The following is a 22,643-nucleotide window of genomic DNA, read 5'->3' on the forward strand; positions in this document are numbered from 1 at the left end:
TCTCCTGGAATTCCTATAAATGGGTTCCTCTTGTGATGTTTTATTTAGTGAAATGAATACATGGTATATGGTACAATAGTTCTTCCAGTATCTGGTTAAGATATAATAGGATTATTTTCTTACCTCTATAAAGAAAGATCTAACTTCATGTATAACATTTTTTTTAAACAGCCCAAAGCCTTGAAACTACTGGGAATGGAGGTAAGTATTTGCCTAAATTATTGATATCAATTATTCGTTCTCTTTATTACACATTTATATATATATATATATATATATATATATATATATATATATATATCCTTTTAATTGGTAAGGTTTAGTACATGTTTCTAAAATAAGGAAGTAAAATTTTTTCCAGTGTTGGGGGTCAAGTCACAGTAGCTTTGAAAATTCCACCGTAAGGTTACATTAGCATTACAAGCAAGAAAATAAATCCTACTTGAAATATTAACTTGAAAACCAAGGAAGCATACAAATTCCAGTAAGTGAAAGCTACTCAGGGTGTTTACAACTGACAACAGATCCAAAGGCCAGAAATACTTCACAAATGCACCTAAGAAGTATGTAGAAACTGGAGATAGATTGTCTCTTTCACATCTTTTGTTCTTGTGGGTATTGTTGTTTATGCAAATATAGGATGTCATTGTCCTTTTCAGAGAAAAGGGTAATGCTGTCCATCATGGGGCACAAATAGCCTTACCTATAGAAAAAAAAAAAGAAAGAAAAAGAAAGAAGAAAGAAAGAAAGAAGAAAGAAAAGAGAAAGAAAGAAAGAAAGAAAGAAAGAAAGAAAGAAAGAAAGAAAGAAAGAAAGAAAGAGTGGGAAGGAGGGAGGAACAAAAGCGAATCGTCCATTAAAAAATACTGTTTAAAAATTTAAGTATATAGCACTGGCATGTTCCCATAGGGCTGTGCTTATGCACTTATTATAACTTGTTTTAAAGTTAGGCATGAGTGCTTTTGGAATCAGAGCTGGAATAGGCTAGTTCATTTCTGTGCCAATCCCAGACCAGGATCTATAGTAGACATACAACAAATAACTATTTAATAAATTTATTTGATTTGCTTCTAACTCCACCTCTATGTTTTTTCCCTAAAATTACAGGATGATGTCCCCTTGAGGCGAGGAAGAAAGACCACCAAGAAGCGAGAAGAAGAGGTGGACATTGACTTGGATGACCCTGAGATCAACCACTTCCCTTTCCCTTTCCATGAGCTGATGGTGTGGGCCGTCCTGATGAAGAGACAGAAGATGGCCCTGTTCTTCTGGCAGCATGGCGAGGAGGCCATGGCCAAGGCCCTGGTGGCCTGTAAGCTCTGCAAAGCCATGGCTCACGAGGCTTCTGAGAATGACATGGTCGATGACATCTCCCAGGAGCTGAACCACAATTCCAGGTTGGCCAGCCCAGTAAATGGGGTAGTCAGGGGAAGAGAAGAGAAGGTGGGCCCCAAATACTAGAAGGTCTGAGCTACCTACACCTTTAAGTGGAGGCAGTGTCACCTCAATGGTACACACAAAGGGTGGACATGAATAATTAACATTTGTGGCATACAGTGCTAGATACAGAGGTACACAAAGCTACATAGAGTTTATTTCATCCTCTCAATGCCTTAAGAGGTAGGTCCTCTTATTATGCATATTTTAAAGCTGAAGAAAATGAGACTGGGAGAGTTTAATTAACTTGTCCAAGATCACATATTTGTGACTGAAAAGGCTCAGATCTGAAAGGAGGTCTGTCACAGAAGACCTGCAGCATTCTGATCATTGATATTTTGGTCTGCCTCCCCCATCCATAGCCTTAAACTGGAGTCCTTGAGTTCCAGGACCATGTCCTATTTAATTTACACCCCCAGTTCCAAACACAGTACCAAACACACAGTAGATGCTCAGTAGATGTTGGCTAACTGAAGGAATGGACAGACTAGACCGTGTAAGAAACAAGACCACACTGTAAGCACCTCTTGTGGCTTGGCCAATGGGCCCCACTTTCATCATCTAAGTCTCCAAGATGGCCAAAAGACAACTCCTTGCTTTCTGTCTTCCAGGGACTTTGGCCAGCTGGCTGTGGAGCTCCTCGACCAGTCCTACAAGCAGGATGAGCAACTGGCCATGAAACTGCTGACATATGAACTGAAGAACTGGAGCAACGCTACATGTCTGCAGCTTGCTGTGGCTGCCAAGCACCGCGACTTCATCGCACACACATGTAGCCAGATGTTGCTCACGGATATGTGGATGGGTCGGCTCCGGATGCGCAAGAACTCAGGCCTCAAGGTCAGCGCCCTCAGAAGGCCCTGTTGGCTCTGAGGACCAGAGGGTCGGTTTGGAGCTTTCCAAATCAAGTCTGCAGTGGGACTGGGCATTCTCTTGTCTCTAGAGGGTGGAGAATCTTCTATATAGTGGGGTGTGTGGTTTTTTTTTTTTTTCATATAGAGACTAGAGTCTACTAGTCTCTAAAATCTGCTAAGTCAGAACCTCTAGAGATAGCATGCCCGGACATTAGTATTTTGCAGAAGATCCAAAGGTGATGGTCACACAGAGATACTATGAGGAGGTACCATTTACTCTAGCACAAGCCAGACTGTGTCAGGAACCCCTCCCCCCACCAGACAACCTGTCACCGCCATGCAAAATCTGAATGCCTTGGCCGTCCTTGAACCTTGTCATTGAGACATTGGCTCTCACCAGCTATGCTTGAGAAATGTTTTAAACTGACATAAAAAGGAGACAGATTTACTTGTGAAGATGTTTCTAGATCATCCTGATCTATTCCTAAGTGAAGGAAAACAAGCTGCAGTCCAGCTCTGTAGAGCCTGAGTCCATTTGTGAGGGGTTTTGTTTAAAGCATGCCCATGCATAGTTATATCTGTATACAATTTTTTTAAGTAACCAGGAAGGATACACAGTAAATTGTGTGTAGCAGTTACCTCGGTTACCTCGGGTTAAAAAAAAAGTCCAGGACACAGGATGACGTGTGGCTTTGCTTCCTTATGTTTTCTGGAGTATTTTACAAGGAAGACATTAAACCGAAAGAAGTCAAAAGAAAGAAAAAAAAAATGGGAGGGAAAGATTGAGGGAGCGTTTTTAGATGCTTTCTCTGGCTAGAGTTTGCAGCTGCTACATCTGAAGCCAGGCTCAAGTTTCCCTGGAACTACCTGGCCTAGGTAACTCTGTGGCCAGCCCAAAGCAGAAGGGCCACCAGACCAGAGCAATGTGCTGAGGCCGCCCTGCTGGCACCACAGCCCTCCCCACACCACCCTTCCCATGGGCTCTTGGCCGCTCTTGGCCCAAAGTCACAGGAGGGCTCCGTGAAGCGGCGCTTGGGGACTCTCAAGCCACACGGATAGTGCCCGCCAAACCCAGCTGTCGGCTCAGAGGACACGGTGTCACGTCCCCTGAAGGCTGCCAGCATGCCATCTGAGCCTTCCCGGGCCTGCCAGGCACCCTGACTTCAGGGTCACCACCCTCCCTTCTCCCTTGGCTGCTCCAGAGATCCTGTGGGTGTTCAGGCCCAGGCTGTCCTGCCTCATTACTTCAGGACCCTTTTCACTTGCTGTTCAGGATCTCTCTGGGCCCCTCACCTTGGTGTGGTTTCTTCAAGGAGGCTCACATTCAGAGGCCTTGAACAGCAGAACCAATTGAAGGATTGGGGAAAGAGGCAGGAGAGGATCTGGGGGGCACGAGTCTCATGCCTGGATTATCATTCAAGTGCAGCTGAGATCGTCCTCTCATGAGAAGGGTCCGTGTCTTTATTATCATCACATGGAGGCAGAAGCATGTCATTTATACATGAGAAGAACTCAGTGCTGAACGTCTCAGAGTGTTTGTGTAGGGGGCTTCTCATGGTGAATACAGAGCCCACTGGGTGTGTGTGTGTGTGTGTGTGTGTGTGTGTGTGTGTATCTGTGGTATAGTAGCAAATGCCAGGGGAGTACTCTGAAGCGAAAACATGCTTTCCCACATGGACTTCCTCAAGGTCAACTGAGGACAGCAGCGTTCTTTACAGAGATAACCGGATGATACATAACCAACTCCACTTGACATGTTAGCAAATAAATGCCAGTGGACATACATATGAATCGATTTCATGAAGCCAAGTGCTGATGGCTAAAGGAGAATCTGAATCCTTTCCCACTTTTGCCTAGGGCAGGGTCTATCATTTTCTTCAGTTTCCCCCATGCAAAATGGGTGTTAACTGGGTAAGATGAATTTGGGCAAGAAATGCTCTGTTTCTCCAAGTTCAGGGGGAACTACTGCTGTGTGTGAAGGTTCTCAGATAGGCAAGAGTGACCCTCTGAGCATTAGCATATGCAGGTCCTCAGGACACAAACAGTGCACACCACCCTAGGCCCTCTGATTCTAAAAAAAAAAAAACAAAAAAAAAAAACAAAAAAAAAAAAAAAAAAAAAAACTGCCCTGATCTTAATCCTTTAAATGTGATTATTATTATTATCATTATTATTACTTTAGGTAATTCTGGGAATTCTACTTCCTCCTTCAATTCTCAGCTTGGAGTTCAAGAACAAAGACGACATGCCCTATATGTCTCAGGCCCAGGAAATCCACCTTCAAGAGAAGGAGCCAGAAGAGCCAGAGAAGCCCACGAAGGAAAAAGATGAAGAGGACATGGAATTGACAGTAAGGAAAGCTACATGGTCAGGGTCAGGGGACAGCAACCCTAATCCACTTGTCCTATTGATATGTATTAAGCCTTGGTCATGCTTGAGGTCACTGCCCACCACCAGATGCTGTAGTGTAAATATTGAGACCCAGGTATTCTAAAAGAGCCTTCTCTAGGCACACATGACATGACTCCAGGGACTGTTTCTGTGCAAAACCCTTCAGCCAGAGTCAGTGACACAGGACAACCTGGTGAAATTCAAAAGCAAGACACCCTCCGTCTTCCAAGCAGGCAACGCTTTATAAACAAGCAGGTGATGTGGCCGCCTGAGCACACAAGGAAGGCAAAGCAATCTACAAGGTGGAAACAGCCAGCTTCCCGGGCTGGAACTGTGCTGGTGATCGGATGCTGCGCCTTTGTCTGTCTTCAGGGTCAGGCTCACAAATGCAGGACTAATTGAATTTTGAGGTTTGTATGGAAGGCTTTTATTAGCTCTTCCTGGTGTAATTATAGAATGTGGATGCTTTGTTCTGTAGGGGGAAGGGGGCAGCTGGGCATGGGACAGCTTCCCACAACCCCCGCCTGGACAGCGTGACTGCCACTGGATTGTATCCAAAGTCTAAAAATATCACACGCTGTTAAAGGCACAAACAGGGCTTCAGAGTTTTGGAGACATCAAGTAACAACTCTGTAGGACTTCCTTAATATGCCCAGCCTCCCCACCACCCTGAACAAAGACTGTGATGACCCCCCCCCCCCCCAAAAAAAAAAAAACCTGTAAGGAGAGAAAACAAAAAAACACCAAGGTTTTGCTTGGGTGACAAAAGGCCCTTTGCCTTATTATCCTAGTGGGACCACGCTGTGAATTGTTTTTCCTCCAGATCAACAATATTTCCTTCCTAAGGAAACAATCCCAACCCCAAGTACAGCAGGGCGTATGCAGCTGACAGCTCTTTGGATTGATTAATCACTCACAGTTTTTGACTCCTAGAGAGAAAAGCCAATGTTTGTTTTCCATTTCAGGATTGTTATAAAAACCAGTGGATGAGTCCCAGAGTGCTTGCCTCTGGGATAGAATAAGTTGACTATCTTCCTTAAAGATCCGATCATAATCTTGACCTCTAAATCCTTCAAGGATAGGGAATGATATTTTAATCATTAACAGAGATATTAATAGTAGTAGTACTTATTTATTGAATGTGAGCATTATCAAATACCTTAGTAGAAGGGTAAAGAGGCTACATTCTGGAGCCAGAATCCTGCCCCAACACCTACTCCCTGTGGGACCTTGGATACCATTGCTTAACCTCTAACATGGGAATAAGAACATTCTAGCTCACCAGTAGTTTTGCAGTTTAAGAAGTGTACCTGTAAATTCTCTAGGCCAGGGCTGGTATACAGTAAGCCTTGATAAATGTTTGCAAATGTTGTGGTAACTGTACTAACTGTTTTATGTGCACTTAACTCTTGGAATCCTCACAACAATCCCATGTGGCAGGTACTATTATTATCCCATTTTATAGATGAGGAAGCTGAGACTCAGAGAAGTTAAATTGCCCAAGGTTACCCAGCTAACTAGTTGCAAGCCAGAATAAGAACCCAGGCATTGAGATCCCATTGGCCATGCTTGTAGGCTGATAGGCTCATGGATGCATAGAATTTCTTCTTGGTCTCAAATGTAGGTATTCAGTTGGTTTGGTCTACGACATAGCAGAAAGAATCCAAAAATAATGCATGGGCCTCCTAAGTCAAGTATGACATGGCCTTCAAGGCTCAGGGAAGGATCCTATGAAGGCAGCTAGAAGCCGAGTCAGCATTCTTTCTGGTTAGGTCTCAAGCAACAAAGGAAGCAGCTCCTTTCTCCTGTTCCATCTAGAGCTTTGAGGACCTGATCCTTCAAGAATCCACAATAAAGGATGCATCTCTCAGCTGAGGGCAAAGTCTGCTTCCCAGAGAATCGGCCCTGCTGCTGTTTCCTAAGAACCCTAGTAAAAGCACACTTAGCAATACTGCCTGGGCTTCTTTCTCATGGGCAGAAACAGCTAGGAGGAAGGGAAGAAGAGACTTGTAGGCTGGTAGAGTCAGGGCTGGGCAGCAAATATCTGTAAGGTGGAGCTTCCTTGACCCTAATGACAGTGCTGTCACTGCTGGATCACTGGTCTTCACTCACCCTGGAGAGGACTGGAGAAGCCAACCTGTTGACACCTCCACTCCTTTCACAGGAAAGATATTGGAACCAGGATATCCTTTCTTGCACTGGGACATTTTCCCTTGGCCTTTCCAAAATTACACACAAACATGAGTCTCAGTTTCATCGTGGTAGCCGTTAGTAGATCTTTCCCAGACTTGACATCAGTAATCCAGCCAGCAAAAATTCTCCAATCCATATTGTACAGTTGTGCCTGTTTGACCCTATTACATTCTGCTAAAGGAATGTAGTCAAAGGAAGTGTCTGACTTCTGGGAAGAGAAATCAAGAAAATCAATGAGTGAAGCTGTTTAGGCTGGAAATAATGAAATTTCAAAAATGCTTCACTTAAACCCATGAAAAAAATGCTTTTGAAAAATGCATCATTTGGGAATGTATCTGAATAATAAAGGCAACACAGGCTGTGGTGTTTTGTTGTTGTTTTACCTGCACTGCCAGATGTGTTTACTAAAGTCCCAGCTTGTCCACAGACCCAGGGCATTGTTTCAACTCTTGGGGAAGCCACTGTTCCTAGAGTTTACCCCAAGATGTCACTCTCCAACATGCCTGAAACTCTCCAAGCTGCCTTTACTAACATCCTATTATGGCTCCAAATGGTACTGTATTATTGAGCAAATAAAAAAGTAGAACAGAAGCAGGATAATTATGTTACATAAATTATAAATTATAGAAGGATAAATATCATGGAACTTTGGAGTTTCTTGAGGTCAGTGGTCAATATTTATAGAAGTCTAATATGCTATATACATCATGAAGACCGACCCAGCTCACTGATCAAAATAAAGGTTTGGATAAGCCATCAAAAGAGATCCTACCTATTCATTAGGTCAAGCTAACTTTCTAGCCAGGAGGTCCTTAAAGGAACGGAAGTTACTTGTTACCTTCTCCAGAAATCTTATGAATTATAGGTTCATCATTTGTGATTGTTATATATTTGAGTAAGTGGGTAATTGAGGCTATCACAAAAGTAGTTAAAACTTATATATGTATGTCTTGAGTAAGGTAGTTTGAAACCAGAATTATCTAGTCTCAAATTCAAGATAAACAAATTATTTCTGTAGTTAGAGCTCTCAATTCTAAACTCGTTTCCCAGTCCTTTTTCTTATCCCAAATCCTAGTCTCAGAGCAGTTAGAAGTATTTGCCCTGTTCTCACATTTAATAAAAATCTCATTTCTCATAAATAAATAAATAAATAAATAAATAGACTTACCATTTGCAACAACATGGATGGAACTAGAAGGTATTATGCTAAGCGAAATAAGTCAATCAGAGAAAGACAATTATCATATGATTTCACTCATGTGAAATTTAAGAAAAAAAACCAGAGGATTATAGGGAAAGGAAAGGGAAGGAAAAATAAGGTGAAAACAGAGAAGGAGGCAAACTGCCAGAGACTCCTTGGTATAGGAAACAAACTTGGTTGCTGGAGGGGAGGTAGGTGGGGGATGGGATAACTGGATGACGGGCATTAAGGAGGGCATTTGATGTAATGAGCAGTTATATGCAACTGATGCACTGAACTCTACCTCTGAAACTAATAATATACTATATGTTACTTAATTGAATTTAAATAAAATTTTAAAAAATAAAAATAGGGCAGCCCCGGTGGCCCAGTGGTTTAGTGCCGCTTTCAGCCTGGGGTATGACCCTGGAGACCCGGGATCGAGTCCCATGTCAGGCTCCCTGCATGGAGCCAGCTTCTCCCTCTGCCTGTGTCTCTGCCTCTCTCTTTCTCTCTGTGTCTGTCATGAATAAATAAATAAAATCTTTAAAAATAAATAAAAATAAAATAAAAATCTCATTTCCCAAACATTGTAGAACTAACCTTATCTTAGAATAATATTGAAAGAATTAAAGCTAGTGCCTTTGGGTGGCTCAGTCAGTTAAGCATCCAACTCTTTTTTTTTTTCTTTTTTAGATTTTATTTATTCATTCATGAGAGACAGACAGAGAAGAGAGAGAGAGGCAGAGACACAGGCAGAGGGAGAAGCAGGCTCCATGCAGGGAGGCCAATGTGGGACTCAATCCCGAGTCTCCAGGATCACGCCCTGGGCTGAAAGCAGGTGCTAAACCACTGAGCCACCCAGGGATCCCCTAAGCATCCAAGTCTTGATCTCAGCTCAGGTCTTGATCTCAGAGTTGTGAATTTGGGCCCCATGTGGGGCTCCATGCTGGGCATGGAACCCACTTTAAAAAAGAAAGAAAGAGGGGCACCTGGGTGGCTCAGTTAAACATCTGCCTGTGTCTCAGGTCATGATTTCAGGGTCCTGGGATAGAGCCCTAGGATCAAGCCCCTGAGTCAAGTCAGACTCCCTGTTCAGCAGGGACTCTGATTCTCCCACCCCCTCTGCCTGCTGCTCCCCCTGCTTGTCCTCTCTCTCTGTCAAATAAATGAAAGAAAAGGAAAAAAAAAAAGAAAAGAAAAGAGAGAAGAGAAGGAAAGAAAAAGAAAGAACTAAAGCCAATAAATTATGCTGTAATAAACCTCTGATAACACTTTTCTTTTTTCTGGTGAGAGATTCCCAACTAGATCGTTTCAGTCAAGAGTATCCAAGAAAGTCTCAGTTCTTTGTAAACACTAGCTAGAATATATTGAGTCCTTATTAAGTGCAGATGCTTATTGATTTGTAGACCAATCTTGTAACGGGTGCTATTACTACTTCCAACTGAAAGATAAAGAAACCAAGATTCAGAGTGGTTAAAAGATTTGCCCCAGGTGCCATGAATTCTGAGTATCCAAGAGAGGACTCAGTCCTCTTTCTGAGTGACCCCAAGTCTGGAACTCTTCACCATCAAGATCTTCGGCCATCATTGGGACATTCGTCCTGTCACTTGGTGCCCAGACCGGCTTGCATCTGCCTTTTCTCAAATTCTGTCCTTTTTGTGATGTTAAATTACTGTTTTTGCAGCTGCTGTTGCCATGAGTGAGAAGGAAATGATTCTATTTATAAAGAAACTTCCAATGGCTTGGAGATGAGGCCTCTCCAGGTCAGGTCCTACTTCTCCTAGTTCCACCTAGTGAACTGTCCCACACAGAAGGCACTGTGTCTAGGAATTGCCATGAAACTAATACCAGCAGTAGTTCAGGTTTCATGGTGTTTGAAATCAGGGAACCAAAGTTTATGCCTAAGGGTTGAGGAGACGTTTCTAACTCAACTAAGTTCCAGGCACTTCAGATAACTTAGCTTTCTGGAATACTCATAACCTTTGGTTAAGTTTGTTATTACTGGTCCAATGTATTTTTTAGTTAAGAGCCATTTTAGCATGGGTGGAGGTAGAATTCAAATCCAGATCTGCCTGGCTTACTACATATATGGTAAAAAGGGGTAGAAAGAAAAGACAGATCCCTGGCCTTCCAAAGACTCTGCTCTTTCTTCCTCCCAGAACTCTGGGTATCTTCTATCATCAACAGCTTCCAGAGCTCCCAGGGTAGAAGAAAAGAGAATGGTCAAGAGCTATCCCTAAAGGCTTTCCATCCCAGGCAAAAACCTTTGATTCTATATATAATGTAAATGCACACTTAGGGAAGGCAAAACCTCTGAATCTCTGGGGACCCTGGACAAAACTCTTAGGTTCTATGAGTATGCACTCCTGATCTGTGAAATGGGCCCAGTGAACTACCTGGTCTCCAGAGCTCTGCCGTGATGGTACTGGTTCTCTTCCACTGTAGGCAATGTTGGGGCGAAACAACGGGGAGTCTTCCAGAAAGAAGGATGAAGAGGAAGTTCAGAGCAGACACCGGTTAATCCCCCTGGGCAGAAAAATCTATGAATTCTACAATGCACCCATTGTGAAGTTCTGGTTCTATACCGTAAGCATCTTCCTTTTTCTTCTTCCTAATGGGGGACTGCGGAGGGCCAATGCCAGGTCCACGTGCACCTATGTGGTTTCCTCTGTGAATCACAATATAAGGATCCAACAGCCAGGAATGAAAGCTTTTCCCAGTGGTTTTGTAAGATGTGTCAAGTTTGTGAGGCAGCTTCCACAGTTTCTGCATTTCTCCTCCTTGCAGAAAATAAAGGAAATGGTAAAAGTGAGAACTAACAGAAATAGAGGTGAGATGAGTATGAGTCTAGTCTAGCAGGAAAATAGATGTCATTTTATAAAACACTTCTGTGTTCTGGATAGATGAGCACTGGATCTGAACTGCCCATTTTAGGTGCCAATCCTGGGTTTGGGGGGACATGTGAAGGCTAAGGGCTGAGCAGAGTGTTAAAAGCAACACCAGGAAAGGTGGGTAGCATAAGTGTGCAACCACTGCCAACCTAGTAGTGTCATCAAACAACCTTTCTTGCTCAGACACAATTAAACAACATGCCAACCAAAGCAGCAAGAACTGCTCAAAGTAACCTATAATCACAGCAGAGATGGTTCAGTGCACACCGTGCAAGTATTTTCTGCCCACGAGATGAAAGATTGTCCCCAAAATATCCTCTGGATATGATAGAAATGGCTTGAGTGTTGGTTTTCTACTTTTCATGATATTTTAAGCTGAAAGTGAGCTTGGGCTCAGGTCAGCTTGGTTCTCTCCAGCCATGGTGGCACTGTGCCAGACAAAGGACAGGCGTCTGTATTTTTGGCCTTTCTCACAACCAGCTACACACCAGTCACCTGAGTCAGCAAAGGAAAATCTGAGTTTGAGGCCAAGATGACTCAGATGACCAGATGAGGTGTTTGTGTGTGTGTGTGTGTGTGTGTGTGTGTGTGTGTGTGTGGTCCCGTATGCTAACAATTAACACTGGCTTCCAATCAGGCTTTCTGAACCTTAGCACTATTGACATATGTTGAGCGAATAATTTTTTGTAGAGGACTGTCCTGTGCATTATAGCATGTTTAGCAGCAGCCCTGGCCTCTGTCCACTAGATGCCAGTAGCATTCTCCAGCCCTCAAGTGTGACAACCATGTCTCCAGGCATCACCAAGCGTCCCTTTATGGGCTTAGGTTGCCCCCAGTTGAAAACTACTGCTTTAAACTATGGTCTCGGCAGAGGACATAATCAAAATATAAATATTAGATTATTTTTAGCAAAGTAAAAATTCAAATTTATGAATATTAAAAAAGAAAAATATTCTGAAAAAAAGACATACAAAAATAATTTTGATTTATATATTTGATGCAGATATATATATATTATTTTTACCTTGCAGAAAACAACTTAGTGGTAACAAGCATGCACTTTGGGGTAAGACAGGCTGAGTGCTGAACAGAAATCCTGTCTATGTGTCTTAGTTTTATTGTGTGACCTCCAATGAGTTACTTCAGTGCTCTGTGCCCAGATTCCTTAAGATGGGGATATTAATAGCACCTACTTTGTAGGATTTAGTAAAGATTAAATGTGTTAAAATATGTAAAACACTTAGAACAGTGCTTGGAACATGTAAGCATAATATAAATGTAACTGTTTTTATTCCAAGCCTAGTCACATTGCACAGCAATAGTGTTTTTTATTCATCCATCCACTCAATAATAATAATAATAATAATATAATAAGTTTTATCAAGATAATAATTTTACTGCATTTTACACATATTTCTGTCTTTCCTCTTATACCAAGCTACCTCAATTGTCCCAGCCTAAAAGGGGGCTTAGCAAACTACATCCCCATATGCCAAATCCAGTCCCAAAACAAGGCCTATTATTGCGGACTGTGAGCTAAGAGTGGTTTTTACATTTTTAAAGAATTGAAATAAAATCAAAGGAAGAATACTTTATGACACATGAAAATTAAATGCAATTCATACTTCAGTGTCCATAAATAAAGTTTTATTGGGACACAACCAATTTCATTTGTTTACATATAATCTGGCTGCTTTTGTGCTACAACTGCTGAGTCAATAACTTGCCATAAAGGCTGTCCAGCCTGTAAAGCCTTAAAAATTAACTTTCTGGTCCTTTACAGAAGAAGATTGCTAATTCCTGATCTAGAGCATAAAGGAATCAGTAGAAGCAATAGTATCAAGAATTATCAATCACCTTTACAAGGACAGGATTTATTTCTCTTATCCTTCCAGAGTGTCCCTATCTTGTTATCCTTGATCTTTGTTCAGTATTAACTTTACTTCCTTGATTCCCTTTGTCCCCATTTATTCAGCTGCAGCAATTTGTTATCCAAGGAGGCTTTTAAGTGACAAATGCCCTGAACGGTGGTTTGCAGCTTTGGCTACACATTGGAACCAATTGGAGTACTTAAAAAAATAAAAATAAAATACCTGGGTTCAATTTAACCTATATCTTTATCTCTTTTTTTAAAGGTACCTGGGTGCTATTCTCAGAGATTCTGACATCATTGGTCTGGGGCACAGCCCAAGCATCAGGATATTTCAAAGCTCCCAGGTAGTTGTAATGAGTAGCCAGGGTTGAGAACCACTGCATCAGATAGAGGGCTGAGTTGTCAGCCCAGTATTTTCCAAAGTTTCTGTGATGATAAAGAATTTTGTTAGAAATGCAAATCCTGGCCCCATCACAGACCCGTTGAATCAAATCTCCAAGGAGGAGATGAAGAGGCTCTATGTTCAACAAGCTTCCCAAGGGAGTCTGGTGGTCCAGGAAGCTTGGGACACACACACTTTCCTTGTATCATACCGGGCAGGCTGTGAAGTGGCTTCTGGGAAGGGGAGCCTGTACGTCTGGCTCCTTTGTGCACAGCTGACTGTAGACTGGATGCCCCAGTCGTGTTTGGTTGTGTTCACATAAGGACTTTCAGAAATCCATATTTATGTATTGACAAAGCCCAGGCCTCAAGGAAGTACATGGAGATAAGGAGAGATTTTTAATTTTTAAATCTCCAGAGATGCTTAACAGTAAAATTCAGCTTTAGATCAAAGGTCCTATTTGCCTTTGGTTGTGTTCTTTTCTTTAAGAGTATTTCCTACTCTGATTTCAAAAAATATCCCCTTCGATGCTCCCAAGTTTCTGAAAGATGGGACACACCTCATTTTCACAAAACCTCACTTCTGTATCTTAGCAAGTTTCCAGAAGAGCAGGTTGGGTCCTCTTCTGTTCCAAGAAGAAAGGAGGCAGGGATCCAACTGGCTCCCAGATCTGGTTTGCGATGAAAGCCATTTCAAGTGCCCAGCTGGAGAGGATGCCAATTCAAGGTATAAAAGAAGAACCAGGTCAGAGGGCAAGGGATGTGCTCTGGGCTTCTCCAGCAGTGACAGACCCCTTCCACTGTTTAAACGCCATGTGCCCTCCACTCTCCAGCAGCAGTAGTAAAGGCCCACCAGGGTTCCATACAACCTGCAGCAATCTTTGGTGCTCGTATTGCATAGTTTAGGAGTTGTGCATCCTGCTTAATAGAAAATGTATAAGAAGAATATTTAAGCAATAAAATACAAATCCCTTATAGGATTTGCAGTGACTTCAGTAAGAATCATAAGGTTATGTTTCTGCTCAGAGCTTTGACATTCTACACAGCTTGTTAAAGCCTACAGAATATATGTGTTTGTGTCTACATGCACACACAACTTAAAGCACGTCATGTTAAGGTAACCTGCAGCAAGACCCCATGGATGTTGGTGAGTTCTAAGATAGGTTGCCTCCCAGACAGCAGCCAGTCCTCTGATGTGCCATTTAAACATGTTTAAAGCCGTATTTTTGGAAGTCCATATTTTGAGAGTTGTCCCAAAATGTTATATTGTAGCTTGATTCTGGAAAGAAAAGCAGTATAGAATAACTGGGATTTAAAGAACAGGCAAGGAGGCAATTGTAAAAAGGAGAGGTATGACTTGTTCACGGCATCAAAAGGAGGCAAAGAGTGAGGTAGGAGGAGACAAGAGGAATGGAAATTTCTTGAGAAAACAGGCAAATAGTAATCTTAGCCACCATTCATTGGGCCTCTACTGTCAGGAAATAGATACATATTCTGCCCCCATGTTCCCTAATCCTTCCCAAAGCTCTGTAAGGTCAGTAGCCATCATCTCCAAGTCACAGGATGGAGGCCCAGGCAGGTGAAGTGATTTCTACAAAATGATACAGCTTGGAAGTACTTGAGCTAGGATTTAAATCCAAGTTTCACTGATCCAGGTGTCTGCGTTCCTTGCATCAAACAAATACACTAGACCTGAATTCGGAGGACAGGGGCAGGTTGGAGGAGGTAAATGCGAAAATGCCGAGGTTCTGGAAGAATTGTGTGGGCGTTACTGGGCCTACGTGTGACAAGAGAAGATAATGCTTTGAAATGTTTTGCAATGAATTGGGTAACATGATTAAAAAACCAGGGCAGTTAAGGAGATTCATTTCTCCTAGAAGTAATGGAATATGATCCAATAAACAAAAAAGAGCAAGCATAAAGAAGGATTTCAGGACACAAGGAGGCTGAGAAAATATTTTAGAGTTTAGCCATTAAAGTCCACTGTGTCCTGAGAAATACTCACAGGGAGCAGAGAGTAGATGCCAGTGTGTAATGGTGAACAGGAACCACAGGAATCAAATTACATTTTATTTTTTTAAATTTTATCTATTTATTCATGAGAGACAGAGAGAGAGAGAGAGAGAGCAGAGGGAGAAGCAGGCTCCCCGCAGGGAGCCCAATGCAGGACTCTATCCCAGGACCCCGGAATCACAACCTGAGCCAAAGGCAGATGTTCAAACACTGAGCCACCCAGGCATTCCCCAAGTTACATTTTAACAGCATCCTATGTGATTTCAGGTAGAGCAGACTTCCCAAGTGAGGTTTTCACAGTGTGCTAATGATCCCAAAGGGGAGCAGTGGGACCTGAGGTGTGGACAAAAATGACAGTCCCTGAAGAGGTAGGTGTGCAAGAGCACATCCCTCAGGTGGAGAATGGGCCCCGCTGGCCCCTCAGCCTCTCTGTAGCTGCCCCCATGCTTCTGCTGAATGCCAACATATGTTCACCTTGCAAGAGATGAGAAATTATATGATTGTGTCTTTAAATGCACTGAGGTCATGGGGTCTTTAAAAATACCTTTGGCTCCTATTAAGAATTAATGTATTCATTTGATTAAAAAAGGAAAGAAAGGAAGAGAGAGCGAGAGAGGCCCCATTAGCAGAGAATGCAACATTTCTTTGGCTCTGTAGGGGCTGCTAGTTCCCCTCCCTGTCTCCCAGCCAGGCTGAGCTGTTCTCCACCTGCTAAGCTGCCCACCTGCTATGCTGCCTCCAGGCTCCAGAGTCACACTGTACCTCCAAGGCCTCAACCCTTTGGCCCACCCTGTGTCCTATTTTTTGCTATGTGGACTCCGAAGAGTGCAGATCAGAGTAAACTCACTCTCATTCCCTACTCACAGCCCCGGGCACCCCCAAAGCCAGGAATGCTTTAGTCAACTTAAAGCACTGCCTATTCTAGGTTGAGCTTCTCTGCCATTTCCCCCAAGGGGGACTTTTGCTCCAAGGCCTCCCATTGCTAGACCCTCACCAGTCCTCCTACACCTGCACTCACTCACCTAGACATAACTGAATCGTCCAGTGACAGTCACCAAACCTAAGCCCTGAGGTTTTCCTCAGACACCCAGCACTTCAGCCAGTTCCGCTGAGATTCGACCTCAGGCTCTCAAGCCTCATGAGGATCACACCCCACTCCAAGCCACAGTTGGCCACACAGACCCATTCCTTCCTATAAATTGCTTTATCTTCTCTTGTTTTCTTTCAAAGCAGCAGAAACTGGGAAGGAATATCCCAGCTTGGACAGGGAAGGGGGGGCGTGCAACAGAAAACAGATAAAACCCTCCCAGGGTCTCCCACGCAAAGCACATTAGATAGGAGGGAAGAAAAGAAGAAGAAGAAGATGATGACGACAATGACATTAACTCGGGGAAGAATTCAAGTGGAACTTTGAGATAAAGTCCAGTCTATTTTCATGTGGGTTTGGCCAGTTTACAAGTACAGTATGTGTCTTCCTTTCCTTCCTACAGACATTTAATCTACCTGGCATTCATTAGGCACAAATCCACTGTGTGCCCTAGTTCAAGAACCTGAGGCTCAGGCATGAGCAAGAGGAACCCTGAGAGAAGAGGTTCCCTTTTTAGCCAGAAGGACACGAGAAACTGGGTAACTGCAAAACAAAATGATGCATCATGACACAGAGGTATAAACAAAATACTGGGACCCACAGATACACGTAAGGGTCAAAAGGAAGATAGCATATCACATTATTTCCAATATTACAGTCTTTTTACAAAAAAAGTCTTTGAATAGCTCAGAGGTTCATTTTGTCGGGAATTCTGAGTCCTGCCTGCTGACCTCGTTCCGTCCTGCCGTGCGGTGGCTTTGCCCAAGGGCAGGGCTCCCGGGTCCTGTAGCCAGAGCACTCTGTTGTGTTTCCTTACAGCTGGCGTACATCGGATACTTGATGCTCTTCAACTATATTGTGTTAGTGAAGATGGAGCGCTGGCCTTCCACGCAGGAATGGATCGTTATTTCCTATATATTCACCCTGGGAATAGAGAAGATGAGAGAGGTAACTGCTTTCACAAAAGAGAATGTAGGAGAAAGACCGTGGTTACTTAGGTTTGTGGATGGAAGGGAGAGGGTGGCTGCCAGGGATCCATATTAAGCCAGAAACTGTTTTCTCTAATGCTGCCATAGAAATAATGGACTTGGCCTTGGGGGCCGCTGACAAATCTGGGGAGACATCACAGTGTGTGTTTATAAGGCAGTCACTCCACACATGCTTAGGATTTGCTTTAGCTTTTGCCCACAGAGCTCTTGCCCCAAGAAACCCTCCAGTAGTCTTCGACATTGTTTACGCCTATCTTCCATGGACCCTAGAAACAGGACTTCTCAATTGCTCCATTTTTCTACTTTTAACTCCCATGGCAAGGCTTTATTTACTCTGGGACTCTTTGCACACTGTCATCCAACACCTATGATTCCTCAAATGCGTTTCAGCAGCTCTGGGGGTAGGAACTATACTTTCATTCATTAATTTATCCTCCGGTTTATTCCTTCTCAACGTTTATGATGCATCTGCTTGGCACCAGCCTTTCCACCAGCCCTACGCATCACTGAGGTGAAATGAAGATATTTTATCCTTCAGGTTAAAATCCTTCAGGTTGAAAGTGTGGGCCCCCTTCTTCTACCCCTACCCCCTTCTTGTAAAAGGAACCATCATAACCCCACCCCCATAGGACTTGCTTGAAGTCAGAGCCAGTGTCAGGGGCCATCAGAACGTGAGCTGCTGAAATGCATGTGGTCAAGCAAGAGTCCACCAGAGGGCTCTGCAACCCTGCTCAACACGCTCCGCAAACTCCCATTCCCTAGGCTGGAGGGAAGGCTGGCTTGTGCCCTGTGATGATTCTTCTGCATTTCCCCCTGGAACTACAGTCAGCAGGCAAGGTCTTTTCTGGAAGAATCACTCTCTGTCAAGTCCACTGCACCCTCAGGAATTCCGGAACAGTCAGTGAGTGGGAAAATATATTAGGCTCCACAGGAAAAAGGATTCCTACAAATACACAAATTCACCCTTGCCTTCATTACCAAGGCAGACAGGTTAAAAGACCCTTAGAGTATCTTAGGTTTTAGCTCTACAATGTTCTCTTCCAGACAAAGGGATGCAGTATCTATTAGATGCCATTATATTGGGATCATTTAAAAAAAAATCTCTTAAATATGTTTAGAGCCCTTTAGGGTTTTAAAACTGCTCTGGGGATACTGAAATTCTAATTGGGATGCCCTCATCCTGAGAGTTTGGAGGTGTGTACACTTAGTCCCATTTTATGAGTCTGGAATTTCTTGTTTTTGTTTGTTTTTTTTATTATTTTTTGTTAATGGATGCGTTGCCTGGCCTTGTTCTAACTAGTTGTCTACTCTCAGGTCTTCCTAGTCACAATGCCTTCTCCTCGCTGACCAGGGCTGTGCATTTCCCATCTGTGAAGTGAAAACACTGTAATAAATTTGCTGTGGTCTTTTGTGTAGCGCCCTGAGAGCGGAGGCCCGCCACTGCTAGGGGCTCTGCTGCTGCTAAGCGCCAGCTCCTCTCCCGTGATTTAACGCCCTGATGCATAATCCTTCCCCATGATAAGCAGAAAAGGGAAAGGCTTGGGCAGGGAGACTGGAATCCCTCCAGGGACCAGACTGGAAGAAGACAGGGAGCAGTCTGTACTCCACGGACTGTTCTGGAAGAGGCTGCCAAGCAGGCGGGCAGCCAGGAACCTCCCGGCCTGGATATCCATTTCTCCTGAGGCGGCATGTAACCGTGGACCGGGCAGGCCCTGCAGGCTTGGGTCAGCAGGGGGTCATCCCGGAGTCCGGCGGAGGAGGAGGAGCCCGCCCCGGGCGCAGGGAGGCGCCGACCACCTTCCTAGCCGACCTCGCCCTCCCGGGCCTGGCGCTGCAACCTCCCCCGCCTCCACCCCACCCCACTTCACCGCAACCCTGCCCCCGGGTCCCCGGACCCGTCAGAGATGCTCCGCCGCCCGCCCAGGCCCTGAGGACCCACGGGTCCCGCCTCCGCGTCTCCCGCAGCGCGCGGGCTCGCAAGATCCCGGAAACACGGAAAAGTGTGCAGGCTTCCCGGCCGTCCGACGCACGAGCAGGGCTTTGTGGTTTCACAGGCGGCCCTCCCATTCCCAGCACCACAGACTTCCGCGCGCAGTCACCAAAACAAGCCGCGGGGATCCCTCCCGGGCCCGGGACTGTTTACAGCGCGCGTGGGCGGGCGTCCTCCCGCCCCTCCCCTCCCCCCCCCGCAGCCCCCGCCAGGCCCCGCCAGGCCCCAGCCCGCAGCCTGCGGCCACGCCCCCTCTCGCGGCCACGCCCCCTCTCGCGGCCACGCCCCCTCTCGCGGCCACGCCCCTCGGGGCCCCTGTTGGAGAACTTGCAGGGCCCGGGTCTCTGCGCTCCTTCCCCGCCGCCGCTCAAGCCTTGATCTCTCTTTTTTTATTCTTATGTTGAGCCTTCCCAAAACTGTTTCCACCGTCTAAAAAATGATGCTGCCAACCTCTGTGTTGACCGGTTGCAGGAAAATGTGGACACAGGGTTAGGAAACCTCCAAGGCATTTCCCTTCCCACCCCCACCCCCCTCAGCCCACGCACAGGGCAAGTTTTCCTAGTTACCAGGGAGCCCCGTGAGAAGCCACCAGGACCACGGCAGTGCAGGAACCCCGGATGGGTAGGACAGTGGTTCTCCACCTGTTGTCCCCAGCTTGCCCTGGGGAACGTGTGAGAAATGCAAACCCCCGAGCCCCATACCAGGCACACGCGAGCAGAAACTCCAGGCGTAGGACACAGTAGCCATCTGTGCCGGCGCCAGCCCTCCAGGTGATTCTGAGGCATGCTTGAGTTTAAGAAACCCTGGCCTAGGGTCTAGGAATGTAGCACTGCAGAGGAGAAAGGACTACCAGCTGGCTCTGGTATCTGGCGCACCGCTCCCAAGTCCTCGTCCTGACTTACCAAGACCTCCCTTCCTTAATGTTTGAGGCCAAGGTAAGCCATGACAGGGGACATGAGGATTCGAATAAATAGCTGCAGATCAGACCTGTCCCTGTCTTTGCTTTCCTCCTCTTTGAGAGGAGGATCCGTGAGTTGGGAAAGCAGGGCTGGTGATGTCTCAAAAAGAAGGAAGTCTCTGAATAAACACAGGGGATGCATGAAGGTAGCCTTGCTATACAGCCTCACTAGGCCTGCCTCCCTGGCTCCTCACATCCAGTGCAAGCTGTGGTGTGGGATGGGTGGCAACTCCCACTATCCGACTGTGCATTTCATAGAGCCCATGTGTGGCAGCAGAAAAGTCCCTCTGGATTTAAGGTCAGTCAGAGCCCCACCCAGTCGCTAACGATAGAGGAGGGAGGGGAGGATTGCTGTGAGGTAGGTGTCTATGTAGCAATAAGTCAACTAACATTTATTGAGAATCTATTATGTAACAGGCCCTAGAGAACAAAGGGTCTGCCCTCAGAGTTTACAGTCTAGGGGAGATGACAGGTAAACAGACATATACAACATATTTACTAATTTCATGTTGTGATAAACTCTTTAAAGCATAAGATAGGGTAATATATTAGTGACTGACTTGCGGGTATGGAGGCCCCTGCAGGTAGGATAGTCAAAGAAGATCTTCCTAAGGAGGAGAAATCAGAGCAGAGACCTTGAGAATGAGGAGGAGCCAAACATGTAAAAATCTGGGAGAAGAAAATGCCCAACAGAAGAACAGGTGCAAATAGCCTGAGCTTAGAATGGACTTGTTATGCTGCAGACAACACGACTGTGTCTGGAGGTGTGGAATGGCAAGAATATGGTGGGATGGGAAATGAGGCCACCGGAAGGAGTTTGGATTTTTCTCTATTTGTTTGGAAGCTGTCAAGAGATTTATTCACTCATCACAATTTACTTTCGTTTTTGTTGTCATTATTGTTGTTCACGCATCTCTCAAGTCTCTCGCTTTTTTAGATTGTGGTATAATTTACCGGTAAGAAAATGAACAACTCATAAGGGTCCAGCTTGATGAGTTTCTGTCAACCCATATAACTGTGTAGTCACCACCCAGATCATGGCTTAAGTTTTTAAAGAACATTCTGTGTGCTACTCAGAGAATGGATTGAGGAAGGGTGGGCAGCGGTGATGGCAGGGATACCAGTTAGAAGGATGTTGCAATCATCTGGTTGATGTGATAGGACTTAGAATAGAGTGGCAGCAGTGGGTAGTGGTGAGAAGTGGTTGGATCACATTGTATTTAGAAATAGAGGTGATATTGATGCAATTATGTGGATGTGAAGAGAAGACTGAAGTTGTCCTCCCTGTGGATCTGAGTAACTCAATATGGTGGCATTGAAATGGAGATTTACAGTGCATTAAGAATCAGTAATTTTATAGCAAAGCCCCAATGCATGTCTTAGAATCGTAAAGCCACCCAAAGGATCAAACTTATTGCTTACATTTGCTTCTGGAATGTTTGTATCTGCCTGGCCTAAATTTAGCTCAGTTGTATATTCACAGCATGCAAGTATTCAAGTGGACACAAGTAAACAAAACAAGCTACTGATGTCAACTAACAGGCCGAAGCATTTTCCAACTAGACCAAAAACATAGACTGAAATCAGACCTAACCCCACTCTCTTTCCTGCCTTTTAGATTCTGATGTCAGAACCAGGGAAGTTGCTACAGAAAGTGAAGGTGTGGCTGCAGGAATACTGGAATGTCACAGACCTAATAGCCATCCTTTTGTTCTCTGTCGGAATGATCCTTCGTCTTCAAGACCAGCCCTTCAGGAGCGATGGGAGGGTCATCTATTGTGTGAACATCATTTATTGGTACATCCGTCTACTAGACATCTTCGGCGTGAACAAGTATTTGGGCCCATATGTAATGATGATTGGAAAAATGGTAAGCAGGGTCCTCTGATTCCATGTTATAAATTTGCAGAGGAGGAGTAGCAATTATAGGAAGAGGAAAATAATTCATCTGGGCCCACTGTGATGGTCCGAGATGGCCCTGGGGATGTTTTATTTTTTTCATTCCTTTTGAGTGTTTGGGAGTTTGACTACATCCATATACATCACTGGAAAATTAACCATCACTCACCCATATACTTACTGAAAAACATACACAGATCATCTATTTTGTGTTAAGCACTGGAGTAGGAGTTGTGTATATAAAGGAACTCATTCTCTGAGATCAGAGATGAGAGGAAGAGAAGTAATTGCCATATAGTATGAGAATGCTATGGTAGAGATGCAAATAAAGTATAAAGGAGAATAGAAAAGACAATGTAGGTCAGGGAAGGCTTCATGTGGCGATTACATTTTAGCTGGATCTTGGAGGAGGTGTGGTATCCACTCCAAGTTTTTAACAGATTTTTTTCGATTTTTAACATTTCTTCTTCTTTTTTTTTTTTAATAAAGTGCTTGAAAAATGCC

General features: G+C 44.4%; 1 protein-coding gene and 1 long non-coding RNA gene across 11 annotated transcripts in view; one reads left to right on the forward strand and one right to left on the reverse strand.

The window, feature by feature from the left end:
• Positions 1-22,643, forward strand: part of TRPM3 (transient receptor potential cation channel subfamily M member 3) — a 492,032-nt gene that overhangs the window by 409,926 nt on the left and 59,463 nt on the right. For all 10 annotated transcript variants that reach the window (XM_038527093.1, XM_038527094.1, XM_038527095.1 and 7 more), the window contains 7 exons: positions 172-201; positions 1,108-1,397; positions 2,049-2,277; positions 4,474-4,641; positions 10,504-10,644; positions 17,123-17,251; positions 21,859-22,110. In XM_038527093.1, the coding sequence (XP_038383021.1) occupies positions 172-201; positions 1,108-1,397; positions 2,049-2,277; positions 4,474-4,641; positions 10,504-10,644; positions 17,123-17,251; positions 21,859-22,110 (1,239 nt within the window). The remainder of the gene's footprint in view (positions 1-171; positions 202-1,107; positions 1,398-2,048; positions 2,278-4,473; positions 4,642-10,503; positions 10,645-17,122; positions 17,252-21,858; positions 22,111-22,643) is intronic.
• LOC119875977 lies at positions 18,548-19,437 on the reverse strand. The gene is made up of 2 exons (XR_005354195.1): positions 19,188-19,437; positions 18,548-18,660 (listed from the first exon to the last, which is right to left on the reverse strand). It is a non-coding gene; the product is annotated as an uncharacterized LOC119875977 (long non-coding RNA).

The sequence above is a fragment of the Canis lupus genome, chromosome 1, assembly GCF_011100685.1.
Source record: "Canis lupus familiaris isolate Mischka breed German Shepherd chromosome 1, alternate assembly UU_Cfam_GSD_1.0, whole genome shotgun sequence".
Taxonomy (NCBI): Eukaryota; Metazoa; Chordata; class Mammalia; order Carnivora; family Canidae; genus Canis; species Canis lupus.